The 23,315-nt window shown below is 42.3% G+C and overlaps 1 protein-coding gene across 2 annotated transcripts in view; it reads left to right on the top strand.

The window, feature by feature from the left end:
* LOC119741066 (usherin-like) overlaps window positions 1-23,315 on the top strand; it is a 99,435-nt gene that overhangs the window by 9,310 nt on the left and 66,810 nt on the right. Inside the window, exons 6-20 of one of the 2 annotated variants that reach the window (XM_038216716.1) lie at window positions 1,340-1,511; window positions 3,676-3,863; window positions 4,907-5,122; window positions 6,372-6,459; window positions 9,024-9,175; window positions 9,933-10,107; window positions 11,174-11,366; window positions 12,302-12,600; window positions 14,344-14,701; window positions 15,532-15,721; window positions 16,689-16,852; window positions 18,373-18,534; window positions 19,796-20,290; window positions 21,127-21,396; window positions 22,593-22,759. In XM_038216716.1, coding sequence (XP_038072644.1) covers window positions 1,340-1,511; window positions 3,676-3,863; window positions 4,907-5,122; window positions 6,372-6,459; window positions 9,024-9,175; window positions 9,933-10,107; window positions 11,174-11,366; window positions 12,302-12,600; window positions 14,344-14,701; window positions 15,532-15,721; window positions 16,689-16,852; window positions 18,373-18,534; window positions 19,796-20,290; window positions 21,127-21,396; window positions 22,593-22,759 — 3,289 coding nt within the window. Of the gene's footprint in view, window positions 1-1,339; window positions 1,512-3,675; window positions 3,864-4,906; window positions 5,123-6,371; window positions 6,460-9,023; window positions 9,176-9,932; window positions 10,108-11,173; window positions 11,367-12,301; window positions 12,601-14,343; window positions 14,702-15,531; window positions 15,722-16,688; window positions 16,853-18,372; window positions 18,535-19,795; window positions 20,291-21,126; window positions 21,397-22,592; window positions 22,760-23,315 lie in introns of those variants that run through there. The other variant, XM_038216715.1, reaches the window with a different exon arrangement.

Below are 23,315 nucleotides of genomic sequence, written 5' to 3' on the forward strand. Positions count from 1 at the left end.
ATCAGATTATCGTCACAATAAATCTTCCATAAATTTGTGCTTATACTTTGTGTTTATCGTTTGCTGTATAATGAAATAAAACTCGGCGGCAACTTGTGCTTGTGACTCAAAATAAAAACATTGCGAATGCCAAGCGGCGTCGCTTTGTGCTCTGCGTTCCCTAGAATTTGCGATTTTCCCCAATGTAAAACTATTTTGGAAAAACTCTCTTAGTTGAGATTTGTTGTAAAAAGTTTGAGCAATTTGCTCCAGAGAAAGCCTTGGAAAATTGGGACTTAATGTTTAAATTTTTTTTTTTTTTTATCAAAGTGTGATCTTTATAGTCTTTAACTTTTTACATGGGATAATCGATATATCGAATATTCTCAATATTGGATTTGTGATATATCGATTGTTGAAAATTCTGATATCGATGGTACCTACTGCTATGTTTAGAAACCTGAGCGATAAAGATACTGTGCGATAAATCTGAATGCCAACCAATCAGAGCATTGGTGGATGATGTTATGTAGCTGGCCATGATGTCACCCTTTTAATCTTCCATTCATAAATACCTCAGACAGTTTAGCCATTCCTATTGGTGGAGAGCCCGTCACGTGGCTGGTCTTAAACGGATGATAAAGACATGGCTAGCTGGTCTTAAACACTTTTCCAGTGTCACATAAAATGTGGACTCCTAAAAATCCAGTGCCTCTTACCATTTTATTGTTTGAACGTTCACAGTCCTCACGTAGGCATGCGCAACACTACCAGTGAGTCAGAATTTTATAGTTCTAAATTCAAAACGCAACGCCCCAGGTGCGTTCTGCGCGACATCGCGCAGAACATGCTACGCGCGCGTCAATCTCCATAAAAGGGTTGTTTACATCTTACTCGCCAGCTGAACACTCCATTATTTTGCTAGAGGGGTGTTTCAAAAAGCATTAAGTGAACTTGTTGAACAAAATCGGGATTTTTTTACCGAAATATTATTTGTTTTTGACCGAAAAGGTATTTATGAATGGGAATAAATATGTGCTCGGTCGGTATTAATCACTCTGTTAAAGACCCCTTAGAGTCTGGGTGCTGATAATTACCCTCGCCTCCGGCTCTGGTAATTATCAGCACCCAGTCTCTAAGCGGTCTTAAACAGAGTGATTAAAACCTCTCGAGCACACATTTATTCCCTTATTAATTTGCATATAAATAAACATCATAATTCCGCACACTTTTCTTACTGCCTATGTTTAAATATTATGATTCACTCTTTTTTTGTATCCGCTTGACGTTAATCATAGTATTGTGCAACAAAGGCCCTAACTTCCAAATATACTCAAGTGTATGATGATTATCTTGGCAGGTTCTGCCTGAGGAATGGGGATCCAGACACGACCCCTGACCTTCAGTCTCGTCTGCGGCAGGACGCCTACCCTCTAGAGTACGCCAACGATGGAGACGTCGGAAGTAGCTGGGTTTCCACCTTCACCGATGACATCATGCTCTATGTGGATCTCGTCAGTGGAGAGTTCCAGGTATTTCCACTGATTCATTTGTGTTTGATTTTTATATCGCCTCGCCTGGAGATTCTGTCTTTTAGTTTTTTTAGCCGAGAGTGCACCATGTGGAATTTGCTACACTGAATATTTTTCTGTGTAAAAGTCTTCCCCATCACGACAGTCTCATTGGGAAATATTTGTTTCAAACATATAATAAATAGGAGGAAGTTAAATAATGAAAGGTTTGCGGAAACACCATGTGCAAATAATTTCTAAACTAAGAAAATGGTTCTGAAAAGAACCAGAGGTATAAACTCGACGTTCCGGTCAGTTTGCTCTGACCGTCTTCAGAGCAAACTGACCAGAACGTCGAGTTTGTACCTCTGGTTCTTTTCAGAACCATTCTCTTAGTTGAGAAATTAATCGCACATGGTGTTTCCGCAAACCTTTCATTATTTAGTATCTCTGCCATGCAAAGCCTCAAATCTTACTTAGGAGGAAGTTAAGTTTAACTAAAGTATTTGAAGCGGTCAGTATTTATATACAGCCTGTCTAAAAAAAATGGTACAATTGAAAAAAAAAAAAAATTCTCAATATTAACTCTCAGCATAAGTAAGTCGTTTTGAGCATCACATTAAAGAAAAAAGACCAGGCTTTCCAATACTTTTTGTTTCATCTCATTTGCTTTTGTCAATCCAGAGATAACTCCAGTTTACTGCGGAACACAAAAATCGAGTGTGTGCCACTTTCTGGTTGAGTGAGAACGGTGAAAGAATTAGTGTATTTCATTAAAACATGCAATAAATATTTTTATTTGTTTATTATTTATGAAAAGAAAATATTTATCATTGAACTTATTATGTTGACTATTAAAGCTTGTATCGAGAAAACCAGACTTCCTTTGTGAACTTTAATCTGTGTTTTGTTTCTTTTGCCAAGTTGCAATTTTTTTGTGAGCTTCAAGACAGCATGGCACAGTACTCGAAACAACTCTGCCCATGCATAAAAGTGGCACAAAATCGATTTTGGTGTATCGCACTAAATTGATTGTATCTCTGAATTGACAAAAGCAAGTAGGATCAAGCAAACACTATTGGAAAGCCCAGTCTTTGTTCTTAAATATTATGACAAGTAAGAATGACTTATTGTGAAATTTCATATTTAACCAATTTTTTTTCTGATTGTACCTTTTTTTTTTGAGACAGGCTGTAGTAGGCAATTCCAGTGTTATGAAAGGAAGTGTAATGTGTGTGACAGAGCCAATTAAAGATTTGGTGTGAGTTTGGTCAAGAAATCATGCAGAGAAGGATAGAGCAGCAAAATCTGACATTGTGACTGAGTAAATGTCTGCAAGGGTTCATATAAAAACAATACTTTAACTAATTGCGAGCACAGCCTGGTTTTGTATCTAGTCTGTGGATAGACACTTGCACAGCAACTGATATGCGTGAATATAATGCAAAACATCACTGCATCTTGACCTCAAGATTCTGACCATTCAGCACACGCCTTCTGTCGTGTCTTCGGTAGCCAGATGTTGTATTGGAAGCTATTGGCCAATCAACAGCTTTGGCCCAATTTCTGCTCTAAATGACATCACAACTTCTAAAAGGTGGCTCTGATTGACTGATGCACAGGGTCGCATAGAATTGACATGCAGGGGTATATATCAGATGTTTTTAGGGAACGTCTGATTTTCAGACTAGGTTTTGCAATGGGGCATAAAAAAATGTTTTGAGTCAAATCCTGTTATAAATCAAAGTGGCCCATCAAAAATAGAGGCCTTAATTTTCACACTAGAGCCTCTCAACCCGGGTTGAACTCAACCCTAGGCAAACCCTGTGCTGCCCAGGGTTGAGTTTTAAATTTTTTCAACTCAGTGTTTAACCCCGCATCCAACCCTGCCATGTTTCATACTTGTTTCATGCAAACCAAGCTTATTTCGCCCGGTTAATACTGTTTTGAATGTTGACAAGAGTTTTAAGCCGGGTTGAAAATCTCACCCCTGGTCTGGAGCAGGGTTGAGTTTAACCCGGGGCAAAATAAATCTCTGGGTTGACACAGGGATGAAAATATTCAAGTGTGAACGCCGCTTGTTTTCAACCCCACGTCAACCTTGCGTCAACCCCAACATTTGTCTAGTGTGGAAAGGCCTTTTTTTAACCGTCTGTTAACCTTTCCTTTTTTTTCGTGCTTGAAGGTTTTCTACGTGGTTCTGCAGTTCTACAGCCCCCAGCCCACGGCAGTCACAATATCCCGCCGAGCTAACGACACAGCGGACTGGACTGTCTGGCAGTATTACGCAGAGGACTGTACCACCGCTTTTGGCATGCCAAATAACGGACTGCTCTCACTGCCCACCTCGGTCAACTGCTTGCAGTTTTCAACGTAGGTTTCCCCTTCAACCACTTAAGCCCGGTTCATACTCGGCGCGAAAGCGAACGCGAACGCGAATTTGTGACGTCAGGGCGGGTTTCGCGCTGGGCATTAGCAAAAGTTGAACACATTTCAACTCGGGCGAATTTCGCAGCGAATGCTTCGTGAGGTGAAATTTGCATCGCAGTCGCTTTCGTGCCGAGTATGAACCGGGATTTAGTCTTATGCCACGACACTTTTGATATATATGTAGATACACCAAAAAGAATTTTAGAAAGTATATAACCAAAAAATGCAGTTCCATAATCACTGAAATTTTCTCTAAGGAGGGGTACTTTTACCAAGAGCTCATTAGCCACAATGCACAAGGAGTGTTTCAGGATTTTGCCCAATACTTGTCACTTTAAATAAAAATAAATAAAATTGAGGATTTTAGAGGATCTATGAAGGTCCGGGGAAAAAAAACGCTTTGGGCATTGTGGAGATTGAATCAACATTTTCTCTGCCCATTTGTACCAAAAGGACGACAACGAGCAGAAATAGAAGAAGAGTGTCCCAAAAGTACCCACATGTATATTTTTCTGAACAGGAGTGATTTGAAAAAAACCAACCCAAATTATAATTTAACAAAGATGAAATTGTGATCTTCAGTATAAAAAAAAAAGTGCCCTGCAGTTGAAACCCTTGAATATTGTTGATGTAAACGATGGCCAGAAAGACAGGCAATCTCTTATTTGGCATACATGCAGAGCATGTTAGGTGATAAGAACAACCCATTGCAGCCAAATCAGATATCCCACCTAGCCAGTTTATGGAAGAAGATGGTAGCCCTCCAGCTTCGATCAGAGTGAATTTTATATCTCGTGTTACTTTTATATTATTTTTCCATTGATTTGTTTCCATAAATTATTTTGGCTTTTCTTAATTCAGTTCTAAAAATGTGGTGTCCTGCAGTGCAGCCGAACGATGATGATGATGCTGTAGAGATCCTGTGGTTTATATTAATCACTCATGTCACTCTTTTCCTTTGTTTTTTTTTTGGTTCAATCACTCAGGAACCCGCCGATCCCTTACTCTAAGGGCAACATCACGTTTCAGCTTCTGGCCCCCGAGCCCATCGCCAGGCCCGGCTACAACGATTTCTACAACACCCCGGCCCTGTTAGAGTTTGTGCGGGCCACGCAGATACGCGTCCACCTGCAGAACCACTACCATGTCACAAACCGAAGGCACGCTTACTATGGCATAGAGGAGTTGACGGTTAGCGCAAGGTAAAATTATCGGCATTGCTGCTTCAGATTCTATCAGTCTTTGGTATGGGCCGAATGTTGTATTCTTGGGCAAGCCACTTCACCCCCACTTGCCTATCTCCTCCCATGATTACATGGGCGTCGCCAGGATTTTTTTCCCGGGGGGGGGGGCTAAGCAAATTTTTCCCGTAAATTTCGTAACTTTTTAATTATATTCTCAATTTATCATTTTTCCGTGCGTGACCAGGGGAGCATTTGCCCTACCCCCCCCCCCATCAAATAAACAGCAATATGGCTTCGCACCTTATTTTCCTTTTTTTCCCCCTCTTTTTTTTTTTTTTTTGCGTTATTTTTTTGGGGGGGGGGGGGGCAAGCGCCCACCCCTTGCCCCCCCCCTCGCGACGCCCATGCATGATTACAAATGGGTACCGACACTAGCTGGGGAGTAACCTGCAATGGACTGGCAGGTTGTGGGTTCGAGTCCAGCCTGCGGCTATGGTGCGTGTGCCCTTGAACAAGGCACCTTGTCACTCATTGCTTCTCTCCACCCAGGAGTAAATGGGTACCTGTGAGGGCAGAGGTGATTATAGACCATTATAATGTTGTGGCCATCTTGATTTTTGTCCCATTCAATTCAACGTAACCAAAGCGAGGCTGGAAGGAAAAATAGTCTGGCTCCTTTTTGCACAAAAAACATTATCATTCAGGACTGATATTGGATGCAGGGAACATGACTGAAATGGTGGCAGCATGATAACGGTCTTTTGTAGTTGTTTTGAAGCTGCTTTACGCCAAAATGGCAGTATCGAGCTGTATACTCCCCAGGGAGCTGAGATGGTATTTGGAATGTTTCATTGGCCCAATGAGCAGGGTAATAATGATGCAGCGCCTTGAGCACCAATAATGGTGGATACGTGCGCTTTATAAATACTCATTATTATATTGTCCAGGGAAGTAGAAATACTCTCTTCATTTTCATGCCAAGGAAACCAGAGATAACTGCTGGCACGATGAGCTGTTATCGATGCATACATGTTGTCTTTGGTGTTTACGAGACTACAACTTTGGTAAATACAAGACTGTCAACCTGTATAAGAAAAGAAGGGTCACTATAAGATTTTGAGAAGATCTGCCCAACCATTTTGAGTTTTGCAAAAGAAAGAAAGAAAGAAATGGAACTGTTTCTGATTGGGTCGAAGCATTCTGATATGAGAATTTTGAATGTCATATAAAAATATCATTTAAATTTTAAATTCTTTTTTTTCCACAGATGTGATTGCAGTGGCCATGCATTGGAATGTGACTTGAATGCGACGCCATACCAGTGTGTGTGTCTGCATAACACCATGGGTGATCATGTAAGAAATGTTACCGATCGTTTTGAACGTTAAAGAAAAGATATTCATCAATATATCTTATATGGAGGACAGTGAATTTCTATTGACCAATTCAACCATCAAAATTAGAAGCCATTTTTTTTTTTAGATACACTTTTTGAGAAAACAGTGAAAAACCATGCACAACCTTTTGATCATAAAACATGATTTTGTCAATAGAACTCTTTATTTCTAATGATCAGTCAATTGACTGATCATTGGAAATCACCTACATTTCTTGATTTCTTCTATATGACAGCAAGCCAGATGGAATAAATTACAGGGGTGCTTAGTACCAGCACAATCTTTAAAGTTGTTATATACATGCTTTTCAATTTTCAAATTAAATTGATAATTTCTAGCATTGCATTCATTAGTTATGAGCTTTCCAATGAGATATGGCTCGATAATTAACCATGTAATTAATTTCAGCTTTTAAATTAGGAGCGTCCCGCTTCTAATTCAAATCTGAGGCCAGTTACGCATGTGTTTTGCGACTGCAGTTTATGAATATACCACACATTTCAAGTAATGTATTGTTATGTACGTATACATGTGCATGTGTACACACGTACATGTACATATCGTCGCGTCAGTGCAACAAGGTCGTAACTCCATTCTGCAACAAAGTCGTATCTCGCGCGAATACGCTCCGTGCAACAAGGTCGTATCTCAACGTCCATTGACTTTGCGTGTACATCCGGGTTATTTTAAGCGAGATATGACCTGTTGAAATTCTAAAATTCGTGTTTTGCGTCGTTCATGCCATTTTAGGAGATACGACTTTGTTGCACTGATGCGACGATATATAGGCCCATTAGTGTGACCAAATATAGACTTGGAAAACTACGGGTTTTGCAATCCTCTGAGAGGAAAAGATGCAAAAGTAGCAGATTCTGATAGAAAGTAGGATCGGTGGTGAAGCGAGGCCGGCCTGGCTGCACGTAGATTTTCTATGATTGTGGAGCATGTCTCGGAGCTGCCACAATCATCGCGGCTGAGCTAGGATCGGTCCATGGTGCCAGGCTAATACAAACGTGATTAACTTTTGTATTGCTAGAAGCAATAGCAATTTGAAAAGGATTTTTTTGGGGGGAAATGGGACTTGAAAATAGAATGGTAAATGCAACTTTAATGCCAGTATGATGGAAAGGAAGACTAAGGGAGTGTCTCATAAGTTGGAACGCTAGGAATGTTCTCATTGGAACGGCGTGTTCCCGAACTGGAACGCTCCGGCGTTCCATTGGGAACACAGGACCGTTCCGTTGGAACGGCAAAATCCCTTTGCGAGAACGGTCCAGCGGAACGGTCGGGAACACGCGTTCTATTGCGCGTTCCAGCAGAGCGTTCCTAGCATAGCGCGTATACGATGGCCCAGTTTCGAATATTTGCCCATATTGCGTCAGGAAAAATGGCGTCGCGATCTCCGGCAAACCGTGCGTCACTGAACGGTAGGTTTTGCCTGTTTTTGAGGATTTATATATAATATTTGGACGTGATTATGAAATTTCTGTGATGGTTTGGGTAGATAGTTCAACCCAAGGTACGAGTGATTGTTAATGCGGATGGAATCTTGGTAAATCTAATGATGTAAATATCATTTCTGTGGTGAAACGTCGGTAGCCCCGAACCTCACATCACTTGCAATCGCTACGCTGTGGTGAGTGTGTATTCACGTCAAAGTATACTTGTGCAAGAACAATATTTTGTTTAATAATACTTTGATAATGCGTACTAGATTAAGGGAAATCTCCCCCCAAAAAATCGTAGATAGAGAAGGGGTATGGGGATTTCGAAATATTTTAAGTGAATTTCTGTTAAATATAATCGATTACGAAACACAGTGGCTGTTGTTTCGGAAGATGTGAAGTTCTCTGGTGAAATTTCACCCTGAACTTTTACATCGCTACGGTGATTGTGTATTCACGTTTACAATTAATACAGAGCGCATGTTTGTAGTATGCATGCAAGAACAAAAAGTGTCTTTGACACTCGTAAGTAATAGGTTTACTAAAATCACCCGACAAAACAGCGTAGAAAGAGTGAAGGATTTTGAATTACAAACAAATCATTTCCAAACAATATAGCCTTCATCTCGAAAACAGCCCCGCTGATAAACTGAACGAGAGGGCCTGTATGTTTTGTCATGGTACTATGCGATACTTTCACGAAATAAAAATAGAGATAGATAAAAGCAGAGCTTACTATTGACGATGTACATTTTGTCAGACAAATTCCATGTTTGAAACTAAACTCTGACTCCAGGTCCTGCTGCACGGACGTACTCACGTATACCCGAGCGCGAATACCCATCCGTGCAGCGTTCTGCCGGGAACACGGTGTTCCCTCCCCGTTCCAGCTGGACCGCAGCTCGGTGCGTTCCGTTCAAGCCGCGGAACGCACCCGCGTTCCATCGGGAACAAGGCACGTTCCCGTTGGAACGCCTGTCGTTCCTACGGAACGTTCCATTGGTCAAGCGAACGTTCCCAACTTATGAGACGCTCCCTAACTGTACTGATCTCCAATGTTTGGCATTCTCTTGGCAGTGTGACTCGTGCTCGCCGCGATACAATGACAAACCATTCCGTCATGGTGATCAGGAGGAAGCCTATGCCTGCAAGCCATGCACCTGCCACAACCATGCCAACAGTTGTGAATACAATGTCACGGTGGACCCCTTCCCTGACGACCACTCCAGGTAAGCCAGTCAGCTTTTTACCCTAAAGTAATATCAGTTATGAATCAAGCAATTTTTTTATCGTGTTCAGGAGTTTGAGTAGACATGTAGTAAATTGTTGTATAGATCACCAAGCAAGCAATAGGCCGAGAAAAGAAATTGTGTTTTTACATACCGCCCTTGATTTTGTAACTTTTGTGTGTGTTTGTCTGTTAGTCTTTAAAACTTGAGTTGTTGATTTTAGGTTCCTTTAATGGTATTTCTCTTAAATCAACCTGTTTGATTGTTGAATTAACTAATAACACCAAAACAAAATTGCAAAGGGGAAACTTTCTTTTTTTAAAATGTGTCAATAAGAAGTTTGACGTAGGAAATTTTGCCAAGAAAGTCCACGTAGATGAGGTTACCGTAAACTCAATTTTTTTAGGCGTAAGAGAGATTTGTTTTGCTGGAACTTTGCTGAAGTATGCTTCACAAAACAACATGCGGGATTTGTTTCTAGTCAGTTTTGTAACATTGAGGCAGTGTAGATAATATCCAGAAGCAGTGCGAATGTTGTCCAGTATCATGCAGGCCTCACTTGTGCATGGCCGAACATAAACAACGCTGGAGACAGCTTAAGACCTTGACACAATGCATCCTTCAAAACACCTTTTGAGCATACAGCCTCAATCCTCCCAAATCCTCCAAAACACCCTGATTGATTGTGGAAGATTGAGGAGGGTTTGAGTTAAGACTTGACCCTGTTTTCCCCCCCCCCCATATTTTCATTGTTCAGGGGTGGAGGTGGTGTCTGCATTGACTGCCAGAACAACACCGAGGGGCGTTTCTGCGACCGCTGCCGGACCGGCTACTACCGGGAGGCCGGCACACCGCTGGATTCTCCCCAAGTCTGCAGGCCATGTGACTGCTTTACCAACGGCACCGTCGGGGGATCAGACATCTGTAACACTGTGAGTACAGTCACATCAGGGATGCGTATACATGTGAGGCGTTCTGGCAAAATGAGACAGAACTGGGCAGAAGTCGAAATGGGGGTTTGCGAGTATTTGGAAGAAGGATAACATTCTCCTTACAATACTGTTTGTTGCACTTCACTCCAGCATTCCGTTGACAAGTTATGGCTATTTCAGTTTGCATTTTATCAACATGTCCAGAAAGTAAAACATTGAGATAAAGGACTTTAAAGTTGTCAGTTTTGTTGAACTGAAAGAAAGGAAAGATGCCAGTTGTTTTTCCTTCAAAACACTTTTATTCCATGATTTTAAGCTCTGGCAGGAGCTTTCTACATGTCGCTTGGTGGTTGGTCTGTCTGTCCCTGGAAAATTGACTAAAATAAGCCCCCTATTAAGTACCCCCTAAAATATGACTACCAAATTGTAATTTTCGAAAAAAAGCAAACAAAATCAATTAAATATTTCACAAAAATTGTTTGTAACAATTTGGAAAGATGTTTATGGAAAATGCTTTAGTTTTGGGGGCATGTGGTAAAAACCACAAATGTTGGTTTTTCCATTGGGAACTGAATGTATTGAACTGAGCTGAAATCTTCACAGAATTCATTTGTTGTCTCTAGGCACCTTGAGAGAACTTTTGAGCAAATTTGGATTTTCGGCCCAATAGTTGACTATTTTTAATGATGCCGGCTTTGGAAAAGGTTAAGTATAGGGGGCATTTGGTAAAAACCATAAATGTTTTTCTCACTGGATACTGAATGTACTGAGCTGAAATCTTCAGGGAATTCATTTCTGGCCTCTAGTCACCTTGTGTGAAGTTTTGAGCAAATTTTGTCATGTTCGAATGTTGGAAACTTTGGGGCCACAATGAGAATTCCACACAAATGCAGCACTGACTTTTAATATGGAAAGTATTTGCACTGTAAATTTGCATAGGTTGAACACATTTCAACACAAGTAAATGTTCCAGCTGCATTACGTAACATGAAAATCACTTTCCATTCCTAACACTTGAAGTATGAACCTTCTTTTGAAATGTTTTTTTTTGGTTTTTTGTGGATAGACTGGTGGCAAGTGTCCATGTAAGAGCTTCACCATGGGTCGCCAGTGTGGCGCCTGCCAGCCTGGCTTCTTTAACCTGCAGAGCTCCAACCCGCTAGGCTGTGAGGAGTGTGGATGCCAGACGGCGGGGACCGTCGGCGGTGATCCCACCTGTCCAGAGACTGGGGTCTGCAGATGCAAAATCAATGTCATCGGTAAGGGCCTAAAACTAAGAGCAGTGTATGTAGCTCACCCGGATTACTCGGGTAAAGGCTGATGGTTTAGCCGCGAGAGCCGTGCTAATGGAACACTCAAACGCGGGCCATCATGATTCCCATGTGATGTTTGTAGCCATGGCCAAAGCCATTGACAAAACGCCCTTTTCAGACTTACAATTTCTTCCTCTGTGGCCTGAAGCCAGGTTCATACTCGAACGCGAATTTGTGACGTAATCGGGAGAATTCACGCTGCAAATTCGTAAAAGTTTAACATTTCAACTTGAGTAAATTTTGCAGCGAATGTTTCATAACGTCAAATTTGCTTCGCATTCACATTTGTATGCAGTATGAAACAGGCTTTACTTTGAGATTTACTGCTCAACCGTCAATCGCAAAAAAGTAACAAAGTTGGGTCGGAATTATCGGCCTCTTCATATCAGTCGCAATGAGCTAAATAACTAATTACGTATAGAGTTCAAATAAAGTTGATTTATTGGGTCCACTTGAGCTTTACCACTGACCAGCTGCTATATTTGTCTGTTTCTTGGAATGTACAACGCATGCGTGACGTACTTCCACCAGTGACTCTGCTCCATGAGCAGGGTCTGTGGTGGATGACCCGGGTGAGCCCGAGAATGACGTCAGAGCTAATCGAACGGCACAGGGCTATTAACCCGAGTCCACCTGGGCTAGCATTCAAACGCACCCATTTATGCCTCGCCCTGAGATCTTGAAGGGTTTGAGTCCACTGATCTCATAAAAATCTGGATTGCCAATAGTATAGAACAAAAGAATAGTGTTGCCTTTAAAGGCAAATACACACATATACCATAGACCCTCCATTGCTCTGGAGCCCACAGCACCCCCTCAAACCCTGTGCCGATTATCTCGTGGATTTTTCATTTTCTCACAATCTCACCCCTATTTCCTAGGTGACAAGTGCGACAGGTGCAACTACGGCTTCTTCAATCTGAGCTCCTCCAATCCGCAAGGGTGCCAGCCCTGTAGCTGTAGCCCCAGTGGTGGAGCCAGTCCTTACTGCAACCCGGTCACGGGTAGCTGCCAGTGCAACCCAGGCACCCACGGCCAGAACTGCGACCAGTGCCTGGATGGCTACTATGGACTGGGTCCTGGAGGCTGTCTGCAGTGCGACTGTGGCGAAGCCGGCAGTGTGCCAGGCTCATTTTGTGATAAGGTTACGGGGCAGTGCCTCTGCAAAGCCAATGTTGAGGTTAGTGATGGTGTCGTATTGTTGTACCTTCTCAGTGGTAAAATAAAGCAGTGTATTGTATATTAATAAATACCTTGGAGAGTTGATGGTTTCTGATTGGTCGAGACTCGATCACATGGCCGGGCATTAACGGTGATAATGGACCGGCTCCAAAGATCAAGCGAATAAATGGCCCCTGAACCAGCATTGATCCAGCCCCGTTCAGCCCCATGCAAGCCAATGATTGGTCAAAATATAGTAACAGTCCTGCGGTAGCTTGTAACAATAGAGCACTGCACATGCGCTCAACCCCCATCGTGTGAGACTGACGCGCGCATACGCAACACAGTTTCTAGGCAGGGATGCGTGTGTGCGCGCGCGTAAGGAAGTTTTGAAACGACATTGTACAGCAGTGCAGTATATACTGAGGATGTTTACGACGAAAGCGTAGATCTACGATTTATTTTCTTTGAACACTTCACCCACCGACATATTTACCTTTCCTAAGCCAAGCATCTTTGTAATTCCGGACACAAGGAATGTGTAAACGAGATTTCAGCTTCCTCCATCAGGTAAAGATATGAAAACATTGTTGTAATTTGTTTCGCTACGGCAGCAGTGTCTGTTGAGTTTACGTCGTTATAGCTGTTAAGCTAAAATATGGCCCATGAACATGAACACAAAAAAGTCTGGAAATATCGCCTGTTAATAACTGTTTATTTTTTTTAAAAAGGTATTTATTAATGGGAATAACAGTGTGAGGATCCGGTCTTCACTGCGTGATAATGACCGGGTGTGGGCCCCACACCCGGTCATTATCACGCAGTGAAGACCGGCTCCTCACACTGTTATTCCCTTAATAATAATAATAATCGGCATTTAAGAACGCTCTTTTTAGTAAACTAAATCACAGCGCTTACAGTATTATTATAACCCCTGATCATTGGGCCAATTAAACTTTCCAATTGCCATCTCAGCTCCCTGGGGAGTATACAGCTCGATGCTGCGTGTTATTGTATGCATTTGTAAAAAGTACTATGATGACTGCAATGTTATGTCAGTAAAAGTACTTGGATAACCGCAATATTAATTTTAGATATTGTCTTCATTCGGGAATTTTTACAAATTTCGCTGGTTCCCGCTCAATCAAGAGCGTAGAAACCCACAGGTGTCGATACATCAACAGAGGTATCGGCAGTGCTGTCGCATGCACATGCAACACTGTACTGTTTTTCAACAACCACACTTGCAGCTTCATGCAGTGCGAATTTGCTTCAGTAAAGCGCAGAATATTCGACGAAACCCGAGAAATAAAGACAGTGTCCTGAAATTTATCTCAGGATCAAGTCGGCCTGATGTAAATCATAATAACAATATTGGATGGCTTTTTTGGGGGGATACAAGAATATATTGCACTTGCTATAACAATATTGCACCAGTCAAATATACTGTTATAGCTCGTGCAGTATCCCCCTCAAAGCCATCCAATACTATATAATTGTTTTGCTGAATATACATATGTAGGCAATTTTGCAACAATTCCTCTGGAATCCTCAAAAATCCACCGCTGTGCAAGAACTAAATGGAACATACCTAAAACTTGCATGGAGAATCAAGTCCAATGAAAAAACTAACAGTGGCTAGGCTGTACCTTCCTATAAATCCTGTGGAATTTTTTTCTGAAAACATCTGGTAGATTATGATGGGTCTTGGCAGTGTGTTACCCCCATGGATAATGTGGATATGTGGTTGATTTTTTATTAGGGTCCTCGATGTGACCAGTGTCGTGCCAATGCCTACAACCTGCAGCGCTCTGACCCAAACGGATGCAGCGACTGTGCCTGCAACGTGGCCGGCACCGTCAACGCTTCCTCCTCTTGCCACGCCGTCGCGGGCGCCTGCTCTTGTAAGTCTCTCGTCACGGGGCGAACCTGCAACCAGTGCCTGAACGACAACTGGGGCTTGGAACCGTCCAATCCCAATGGGTGTCTGCCCTGCGCCTGCGACCCGACCGGTACCCAGCGCGGCAGTAACGGGACGCTGCTGGGGTGCGACCAGAACTCGGGCCAGTGCTCGTGCCTCAACGGACGGACGGGCAGGCAGTGTGACCAGTGCTCAGTTGGTGAGTAGTGAAAGACTTAGTTGGGGAAGGAGAACGTTCGGCAAATACATAAATAGGACATCCAATAATTATTCAAATGTCTGCACATATAGACGACTTGCATCTGGTGCTACATCTGAAGGAGCATCTTTGTTTCTCAGTGATAGGCATGAGTTGACACTTTATTGACACTTTTGTTCATTGTTTATTGTTTATTGATGTATTTGTGGTAATGAAACCAAGGATTCCTCAAAAGCGTCGTAGCTTGAAAGCCTAAAGAAACCTGTAGAGAGAAGACAATGAGAAGCAATTACAGTTTTAGAGGTGGGAGGAAAACCCCAGAAGAATATTCTGGGGGGAAACCCACGGAATCAGGCAGGGACCGAAAACCCAATCCACATATTGGCCCAGGCAGGATTCGAACCCAGGTCACAGTGGTGGAGGGCGAGGAAAGTATCACTACGCCAACATGACATCCAATATTTTGCAATTGTGAAACTGCCCAAAAGTGTTTGTTGATGCCCAGCTGTTTAAAAGACACCGTTATGTAGTGGGTAAGGTGGAGTTATGAATATAATGGACGCAATGGGTTTGAATCCCAAGAATATATTGTTTCTTTTTTTTGCTCCCAAAATGGTGATTTTCTTTCGCCAATTGTGTTATAAGTTCTTCTTTTCAACAGAAAGTAAATTTCACCTCTCTTTTCCAATTCATGGCTCGGGAGGATTTTGCCTTTCACAGCTGAAACATGCGCATTGTGGTCAGTGACTATACTGGGTTGCAGAAAAAAATAATTGCGTTCTGCCTGTTGTTTCCGTAATTTATATCCAATATTCATGATCATTCCCTAGGATACCTCTCTTTGGATGTCGGTGGTGGTTGCCTTCCCTGTAACTGCCATGCCACTGGTTCCGTGTCGGATACCTGCCACCCTGTGACTGGCCAGTGCCGGTGTAGCGATCCGTCAACGTCGGGGGTCGCGGGGCGACAGTGCGACAGCTGTCTGCCGGAATTCTGGGATTTCAATGATGTAACAGGAAGGTAATAAGCACATACGTATACCTAGCGTACCCGAGTGTACGCATGAAGTCAACAGCCAGCTCGCAGCCGTTTACCGGATATAGTATTTGAGAAAACTGTTTGTTCTCGACAGTGGTTACATGTAGGTCCTAACCACTGATACAAAATTTGTGTGCACATTTGTGTGCACATGCATGCTGGTGTGCGTGTTCAGCGTTGCGCATAGCGCGTATTGTTCCAAAGAGCCAGCGTTACAGCGTTGGGTTCAAACATTTTTGTGAAGGGGTGGTTTGGAAGAGAGAAATACATTTTCCACCAATTTTGTATTGAAATAAAAGTTCAAATATCAAATGACAATGATCTATATGTCAGTTATATAAACAAATATTGAGTGGCTTTAAATTGTGAAATAGGAGAAATATTTTATCTCTCGGTAAAATCTCGATTTTTCCAGTTTACTCGGCTTCGCCTTGTGAAATGGAAAAGTCCAGATTTGACCTTGCGATAACATTCCTCCCATTCCACGCTGAGCCACTCAATATTTATATACTAGGAAAAAAGTGTTTTGTTTGCAGACTCTGCAGTCTCTTTGGATGTTACATATGGAAGCCTATCCTTAACATGTTGCATTACCTGGTAGTCTTTGCCTGGTTTTCAAGAGTGTGTGACACTACTAAAGACTGACAGCAATTTTTCCTTTTTTTCAGATTTTTCTCTTATTTGCCATTGCACTTTTGAGTGAGTTTAGCTTAACCTCTTGCAGGCATGCAACTTTCTTCGGATCAGCTGATTTCCTCTTTTTTGTACTTCCCAAGTGTGCCATTGAAAATAGAAAAACACTGGACAAAGTCTTGGGAAAAATTTGAATTTCCTCTTTTTTTTGTGACTTCCCAGTTGCATGCCTGCTCTTGGGCAATTATATGATAAGTTTTGTACCCAACTAAGAAACCTTACTGAGATGCTCACATGTTTTTTTTCTGATTCCCAGATGTCAGCTGTGTGCCTGTGACCCAGCTGGCAGTCTCAATACAACATGTGAGCCCAACAACGGCCTGTGTGAATGTAAGGAACTGGTTACCGGTCGACGGTGTGATACGTGTAAGAGTGGAACAAGCAATCTGCAGGCTGGTAACCTGCTGGGATGCAGCAAAGGTTGGTATAAAGCAGTGGTTGTTTAATGTTGAAATTTACTTTGTGAAAAAAAAATGGCATGCATTTGCTTGTAACTGCTTCCAACCTTAAGCACATTACTTTGTTTAACATTTTCTTACATACCAACTTGATAAATGTAGACCCAGTGTGATTTTTTTAAAAATACAATGAAAACATTTCAATTCAAATTATTTGTTTGCCCTTTCCACCATAAATGTCCAGAGTGCAAAATTATTGTTAGACAGTGGTTGCTTACCCATTGTTTGTTTAGGTTATCCGAACAATCTTGTGTGTACATTCTGAGTGCGTGCGCTAGCAGGTCATTTTACGTCTCATATCTGTCTAATTTCTGTCTATGCAGTTTTTGTGTCTAATTTAACTCTTTGAAGTTTGTTCTCAACATTGTGACATCCACAAAAGTATTAAAACACACATGTATAAGAACATGTCTCAATAAGCCAGTGTGGTATTCCAAAATAGTCTGGGGCACAGCAAGATATGACAATTTTTTATTCGGGATAACCGTGGCAGATAAATGCTCACAAGGCTACGGGGGACGTGGTAACCAAATCTGCATTCTGTGCAATTTTTTGTGCAATCGAAAAGAGATCGAACTTTCGTTCACACAAAAGTTTTGATACACAAGACACCTAAAAACGCTTCGCTGTCCAAAGTTTTTTTTTGCAAAATGTTATACTTCAGAACACGATGATCTCTTCAATTTTGCTGGTACCCCGCTATGATTTTGCACGCATACGATGACATTTTTACCCAGAAGAAAAATTGGCAAATCTTGATGTGCACATGCCCAGTTGGAATACCGAACTGGCTTGTTGCAAAAAGATACGGTGTGGTATGGAGTATAATTTAAAAACTTGGAACCCATTTTTTTCATCAGGGGTGAATTCTCTTTTTTTTTCATGGGTATCAGCCATGTGACATTTGTTTACAAATTGGTTCAAACGGTTCTGTTCTGTGCTGCATGCGTATCTCTTGAAATGTAATTTGTGTAAAAATGGTGACATAAACTGTAGGTTGCCCATAGGTTAGACGTCACAGAGCGCATGCAGGGTTCGACCTTAACTTTTTCGTTCACTAGCCAGCTGGGCTACTGAAACAGACTCTTAACTAGCCCGCGGGCCTTTTCACAAACCCGCATTTTTTTTTTTTTTTGCTCAAATACAAAATGTCGCATTTTCAGGCTCAATTCTGAGGGAATTTTGTCAGTGTTTTTAATAAACAGATCTAATAATTTAACCCTATAAAACAGTTTAAAAAACTAGACACAAATTGATGAGGTTTACTTCCTGAATTTAATGATTTATTTCTTCCTGTCCATTCATCTTTGCCGTATCCCAATAATTTTTTGACTCGCAAGCCGGGCTGCTTGAAGGAATAGTTTGACTAGCCGGCCGCTGTTTTGACTAGCATTTGGCTAGCGGGCTACCGCTAATTTCTAACCCCGGTGCATGGTCTATACCTAGGTGTACATCTAAACTGTGTCTGTTTACATCCTTCAGCTCCCGAGCAGCAGCCTGCCCCTAGCTGGAGTGCTCTGACACCCTTCTCTCTTCAGCTAGTCTGGGGTCCCCCGGATGCACCCAATGGGAACATCCTAGAGTATAGATTGTACAGGGATGGTGTGCTGGTGTACAATGGCTTGTACGGCAACGATCCTCTCGGTGAGCATATAAGATTCAATTTTAAGAATGTTAAAAGTTCTTGACAGATTTTTTTTGCATTGGGATGATGTTCTCACTAGTGCTTCAGATTCAAATTGGACAATTGGCAAGCTCATTGTCTCGGTAGTTTCTGCTCTGGTGACAGACTTGACTCTCATCACTCTACATCGGGAGTCGTCATAATTCCATCAAAGGGTCAAGTTAAAGGCATATATAGGACCATTTGCTTTCGTGTATTTTGAAGTTTCAGCTCTGTGGATATTACACAAGAAAAGAGTGAAATACCGTGCTCAACGTTTTCATCATGAAACACAATTCATCAATAGAACTCTTTTAATATTTCAAACAATTATTGAAAATCACGGTAGGAACACATTTTGTGCAACTTCCTACTCCTTACATTTCTTGATTTCTTCTAAATGACAGCAAGCCGGACAGAATAGTTTTACGAGGTATTTAGAAGATTTTGATAATAATGTGCTGGGTTACTTTTTGGATAAATGCAAATGATCCTATATGCCTTTAAGTGACCATCTATGCAAATGAACTGTGATAAAGAGACATGTCTTTCTCATTGGTCATCTCAGTGTCTTGGGACCTTGTGATTTGTTGTGATTGACTTGTGATTGACTCGGATACGACTCTCATCAATGGAGCTTCATTGGTATCAGCCCCATCTGACCTTTAAATCTTGTTAGGTTTTCATTTCACAAGGTCTTGGAAGGCATTAAAAAATCACCGTTAGGCCAAAAAAAATTTTTCCAAAATGTTCCGCGGTAGCTCCAACAGCGCCCTCTATTTCCGCACCTCATTTTTTTTTACCAAAGAGCACCAAGGAATGGGAAATTGCACCAAGGCAAATGATCGAAAGCACCAAAGCAAATTATGGAGGACACCAATGTACATGAGGACACCAAAAAAGCAAAATAGTACCCCACCTTGTCTGTACAATCCAAGCTTGAAGAAAAAAAAAAAAAGCCGCGTGGCCGCGTCAATTCCGGAACTTTGGTCTGACCAGAGACCGAATATTTTTTTTTTTGGCCTTACACAATTTGCCTAATTTTCTTTACGTATGTATACTGAACTCTAATATTATGTATATAATGGATCAATCCTTGAGATCAAAATGTGTTTACAGGGAATGAAACCAAATAAAAGGCTGATAAAAAGTCCAAAAGTATGGATTGGTAACAGAAATGTTCTGGCCAACGTTTAAAGATAATACTTTTGAGTGCTGCTTTATTTTCATCCCTTAACACAGGTACCCAAGAGCACAACGACACAGGCCTGACGCCCTATACCCAGTACACCTACTACGTACAAGCCATGAACGAGGCAGGCAGCGCATCCAGCCCACCAATCACAGCCACCACTCCCGACGCCATCCCCGCCAACTTTGACGTTCTCACCATCACCAACGTCGGGGCCCGCACGGCCCAGTTCGCCTGGACCAAGCCCGCGGCGATCGTCGCCCCCATCGCCCGGTACATTCTGACCTCCGTCACGCCCAGTAGGCCCACCCCACCCACCCAGCACTACAGCGGGCTGGCCACCAGCTACGCGGCCGACGACCTGATCCCCTTCACCAACTACACGTTCTTTTTGACAGTGTGCACTGCCAGTGATTGTGGGCGGGGCCTAGGGAATGTTGCCTACACACCTATGGCGGCTCCGGAGGGGGTGCAGGAGGCAGACGCTGTAGGGATTAGTACCACGGCGTTCTTTATCAGTTGGGAACCTCCCACGGAACCAAATGGTGAGTAAAGGTCTGGAAATACTATGTTCAATTGTGAGCCATATATTGGGGGAAATGAGTGACATATCAACCCCGTCTCCCTTTTTAGGTTTTTATTTTAAATTGAAGAGGAGGTTATTCCAGTAAATTTCCTCGAAACTGCAGTGTCAGTATAACTGTCAAGTCCGTCACTAATCGCTGCAAGTCCTCACAAGTCCTCCAGTCCCAATTTAAATCTCAAGCTACTCAAATGAGCTTTCATAAAGGCATTCCTTTGTTAGTGTTCATCAATTGTGTCTTGTGACTGGACTTGTGAATGGACTCGTGAATTACTCAACTACATCCCTGCAGTATAATAGTTTTTGTTAACCAGTTCTCGCTGGGATTATTTTGACAAGAACAGAACAAGGCCTGGGATTACTTTTCACTCGACCTCAAGCCAGGCGGGTTGAAGCCATCACCCTCGGCAGCACACTCATATTTCCGGCCTCGCTCGCTGCGAGCGGGTCACTGACGGAGATTTCCGGCCTCGCTCCCTGCGTGTTTATGCGTCATCCGTTCCGAATACCGCAAAACTTTTGCGTGTATGCACGGCCTCCGGCACGAACTGATTATGAAATAAACGAGGAAGAATGATATTATTATTTTAAAAGATTATTATTGTAAAATGTTAGCATGACATTCCTTTTTAAAAGGTGATTGGCTCATATACCAAACCCATAATGACTCAATACCCTACAGTTGTATCGCAATAATTACAGCACCATGTCATCTCAGAAAGTAAGGCATCTATTGTTTCTAGACAATAGGTTATCTTTCTCTCATATCAAAAAATGAAATCGTGTCTAATTTTACAGGTATCATCACTCATTACGAGCTATTCATGCGCGGCCTGCCGGGCCGGAATGGCCTCCGTGACCCTCCAGAAACACGCATCTTCTTCCCTGCCGGTTACTACAACCCCAGACCCACCCTGACCCCCTTGGAGACCCCGGCTGAACCCCCCGCCACAAACTTCACCCAGGACGGTCTGGAGCCCTTCACCCAGTATGAGTTCAAAGTGACGGCCAGGAACGCGGCCGGCACTGGGGAGAGTGACTGGGCCCTGGCGCGGACCCTGGAAGCTAGTAAGTCTACCTACGTCATTAATTTTTTTTTATTCCTTACATTCCTATGCTGGCTTCATGTTTTGTCCCTATGTCTGTCCTTGTCTGATTTCTTAATGTATTTTGTATTATTAGGAAACCTCGCCACAGAATCACGGCATATCATTGTCACTTGGTGTCTAAAATTACTCTGTTATATTTCTTCTGTAGGTCAAAGCACATGTATGCCCTTGCCTACAAGCTATGCTTTCTTGTGGGTTACTCTGCAGTTTTCACTCCTCTGTTTAATACATTTTAGTGTAATACTATGATTTATTTGCGAACACTGTGGATATAAATGAACTGAACTGACCTGAAAAAAAGTGCATTGCACCATACTTCCTGTGTTCTAGAGTCACGTAAATCAGATCACTCCTAAGAGTTTGAAATAAGTACATGAAATGTTCGAAGCTTGAAACTATTAGGAGCAACTACGTCAAGAGATTAGTGTTGCAGTTGTTTGGAAAGATGGTTTTTTTTTGTAATCCCTGATTACTGTTTCCCAGCTTTGTAGCATTGCTTACATCACAAGACAACAAAAGGTCTTTGAAAATTCTTAGAAATTACACGGCTTATGCTGAAAATAAAAGTAAAATGTGCACATAAGGACTCCATAAAAATTTAAAAACTGCACATTTCTCAATTTTTTTTTAACGTTTGTACGACCTACCAAAGCTATTACAAAAAAGGATTTTGACTTGAACATATTTTGTTGCATACAATAATGCTATAGAGCGTGCAAGTTGACCTCAAAAACCTGTGAAATCTTATTAGAGTACAGCTCATCCGGGCACCATGTGTAGGATCTACAACGTGTGTATAAATGTCCTATTTGTTGCATTTCTTTTGTGTCCTGACTGGGCCCATCCAATCAACGGCAATGAATGGGTACCTTAAAGGAAAAGAAAGCATTTCAATTTACAACATATGGAAAATATTGCGATATGATGACTATTATTAAATTATCATTGTAGACCTCAACTTCCGTTTACCCAATCACGCAGGTAACAATTGGGTAACTCTAAACGTGGGGTCTGTGACTAGACTAGTCGGTGGTTGGTACCACGACGTTCACCAAAAAGTGAACGTGGACTGGTGAGACTTACACGCTCTATTCTATGGCCCCTTCATAGAAAGTGGTGATAGATTTATTTGTTTGTTTGGTGTTTTCTTTCCAGTGCCGTTGTCCACCCCAGCACCGTACGTGTACGGCATCTCCAGCTCCCAACTGAACGTGACGTGGCAGCCACCTACAGAGAGACAGGCCCTAGGCTTTATCATCCAGTACAATGTCTATCAGATTGTGATGTCTGATGATCCATTCGCTCCCCCCGAGATCCAGACGGTAAGCTGTACTCTGTGTCTGAATGGGCATCTTGTGGCTATGGCGTTGGTCGTTGTCACTTTGTGCGAGAGAGAATAGCCGTAGATGTAGACTATAGTGAGATCCAGACGGTAAGCTGTACTCTGTGTCTGAATGGGTATCTTGTGGCTATGGCGTTGGTCGTTGTCACTGTGTGCGAGAGAGAATAGCTGTAGATGTAGATGACAGTGATTGTTTTGGACATGGCCTAATACTATAATAATAATACCGAAGTCTTATATAGCGCACGTATCTACCAACAATTAGGTACTCAAGGCGCTAGAAATTATGTCTATTATTAGAGACAGGTAAATGAAGTACATGAGAAATATGAAAACCATTATGTAGCACCTTTATAATGGTTTACAAGGTGCTGTTGCGCATTAAGCAGCCACTGCCAGAAACACCGGGGCAAACCCCTTCTCTAGGCGATAAGTGTTACTGGGTTCTTTAACGTGCATTACACAACACACGGGACCTACGGCTTCACGTCCCATCCAAAGGACGAAGCAATAATGCGCCTTGCTCAGGAGCGCAA

The sequence above is a fragment of the Patiria miniata genome, unplaced genomic scaffold (genome assembly GCF_015706575.1).
Source record: "Patiria miniata isolate m_02_andy unplaced genomic scaffold, ASM1570657v1 HiC_scaffold_5, whole genome shotgun sequence".
In the NCBI taxonomy this organism is placed as follows: Eukaryota; Metazoa; Echinodermata; class Asteroidea; order Valvatida; family Asterinidae; genus Patiria; species Patiria miniata.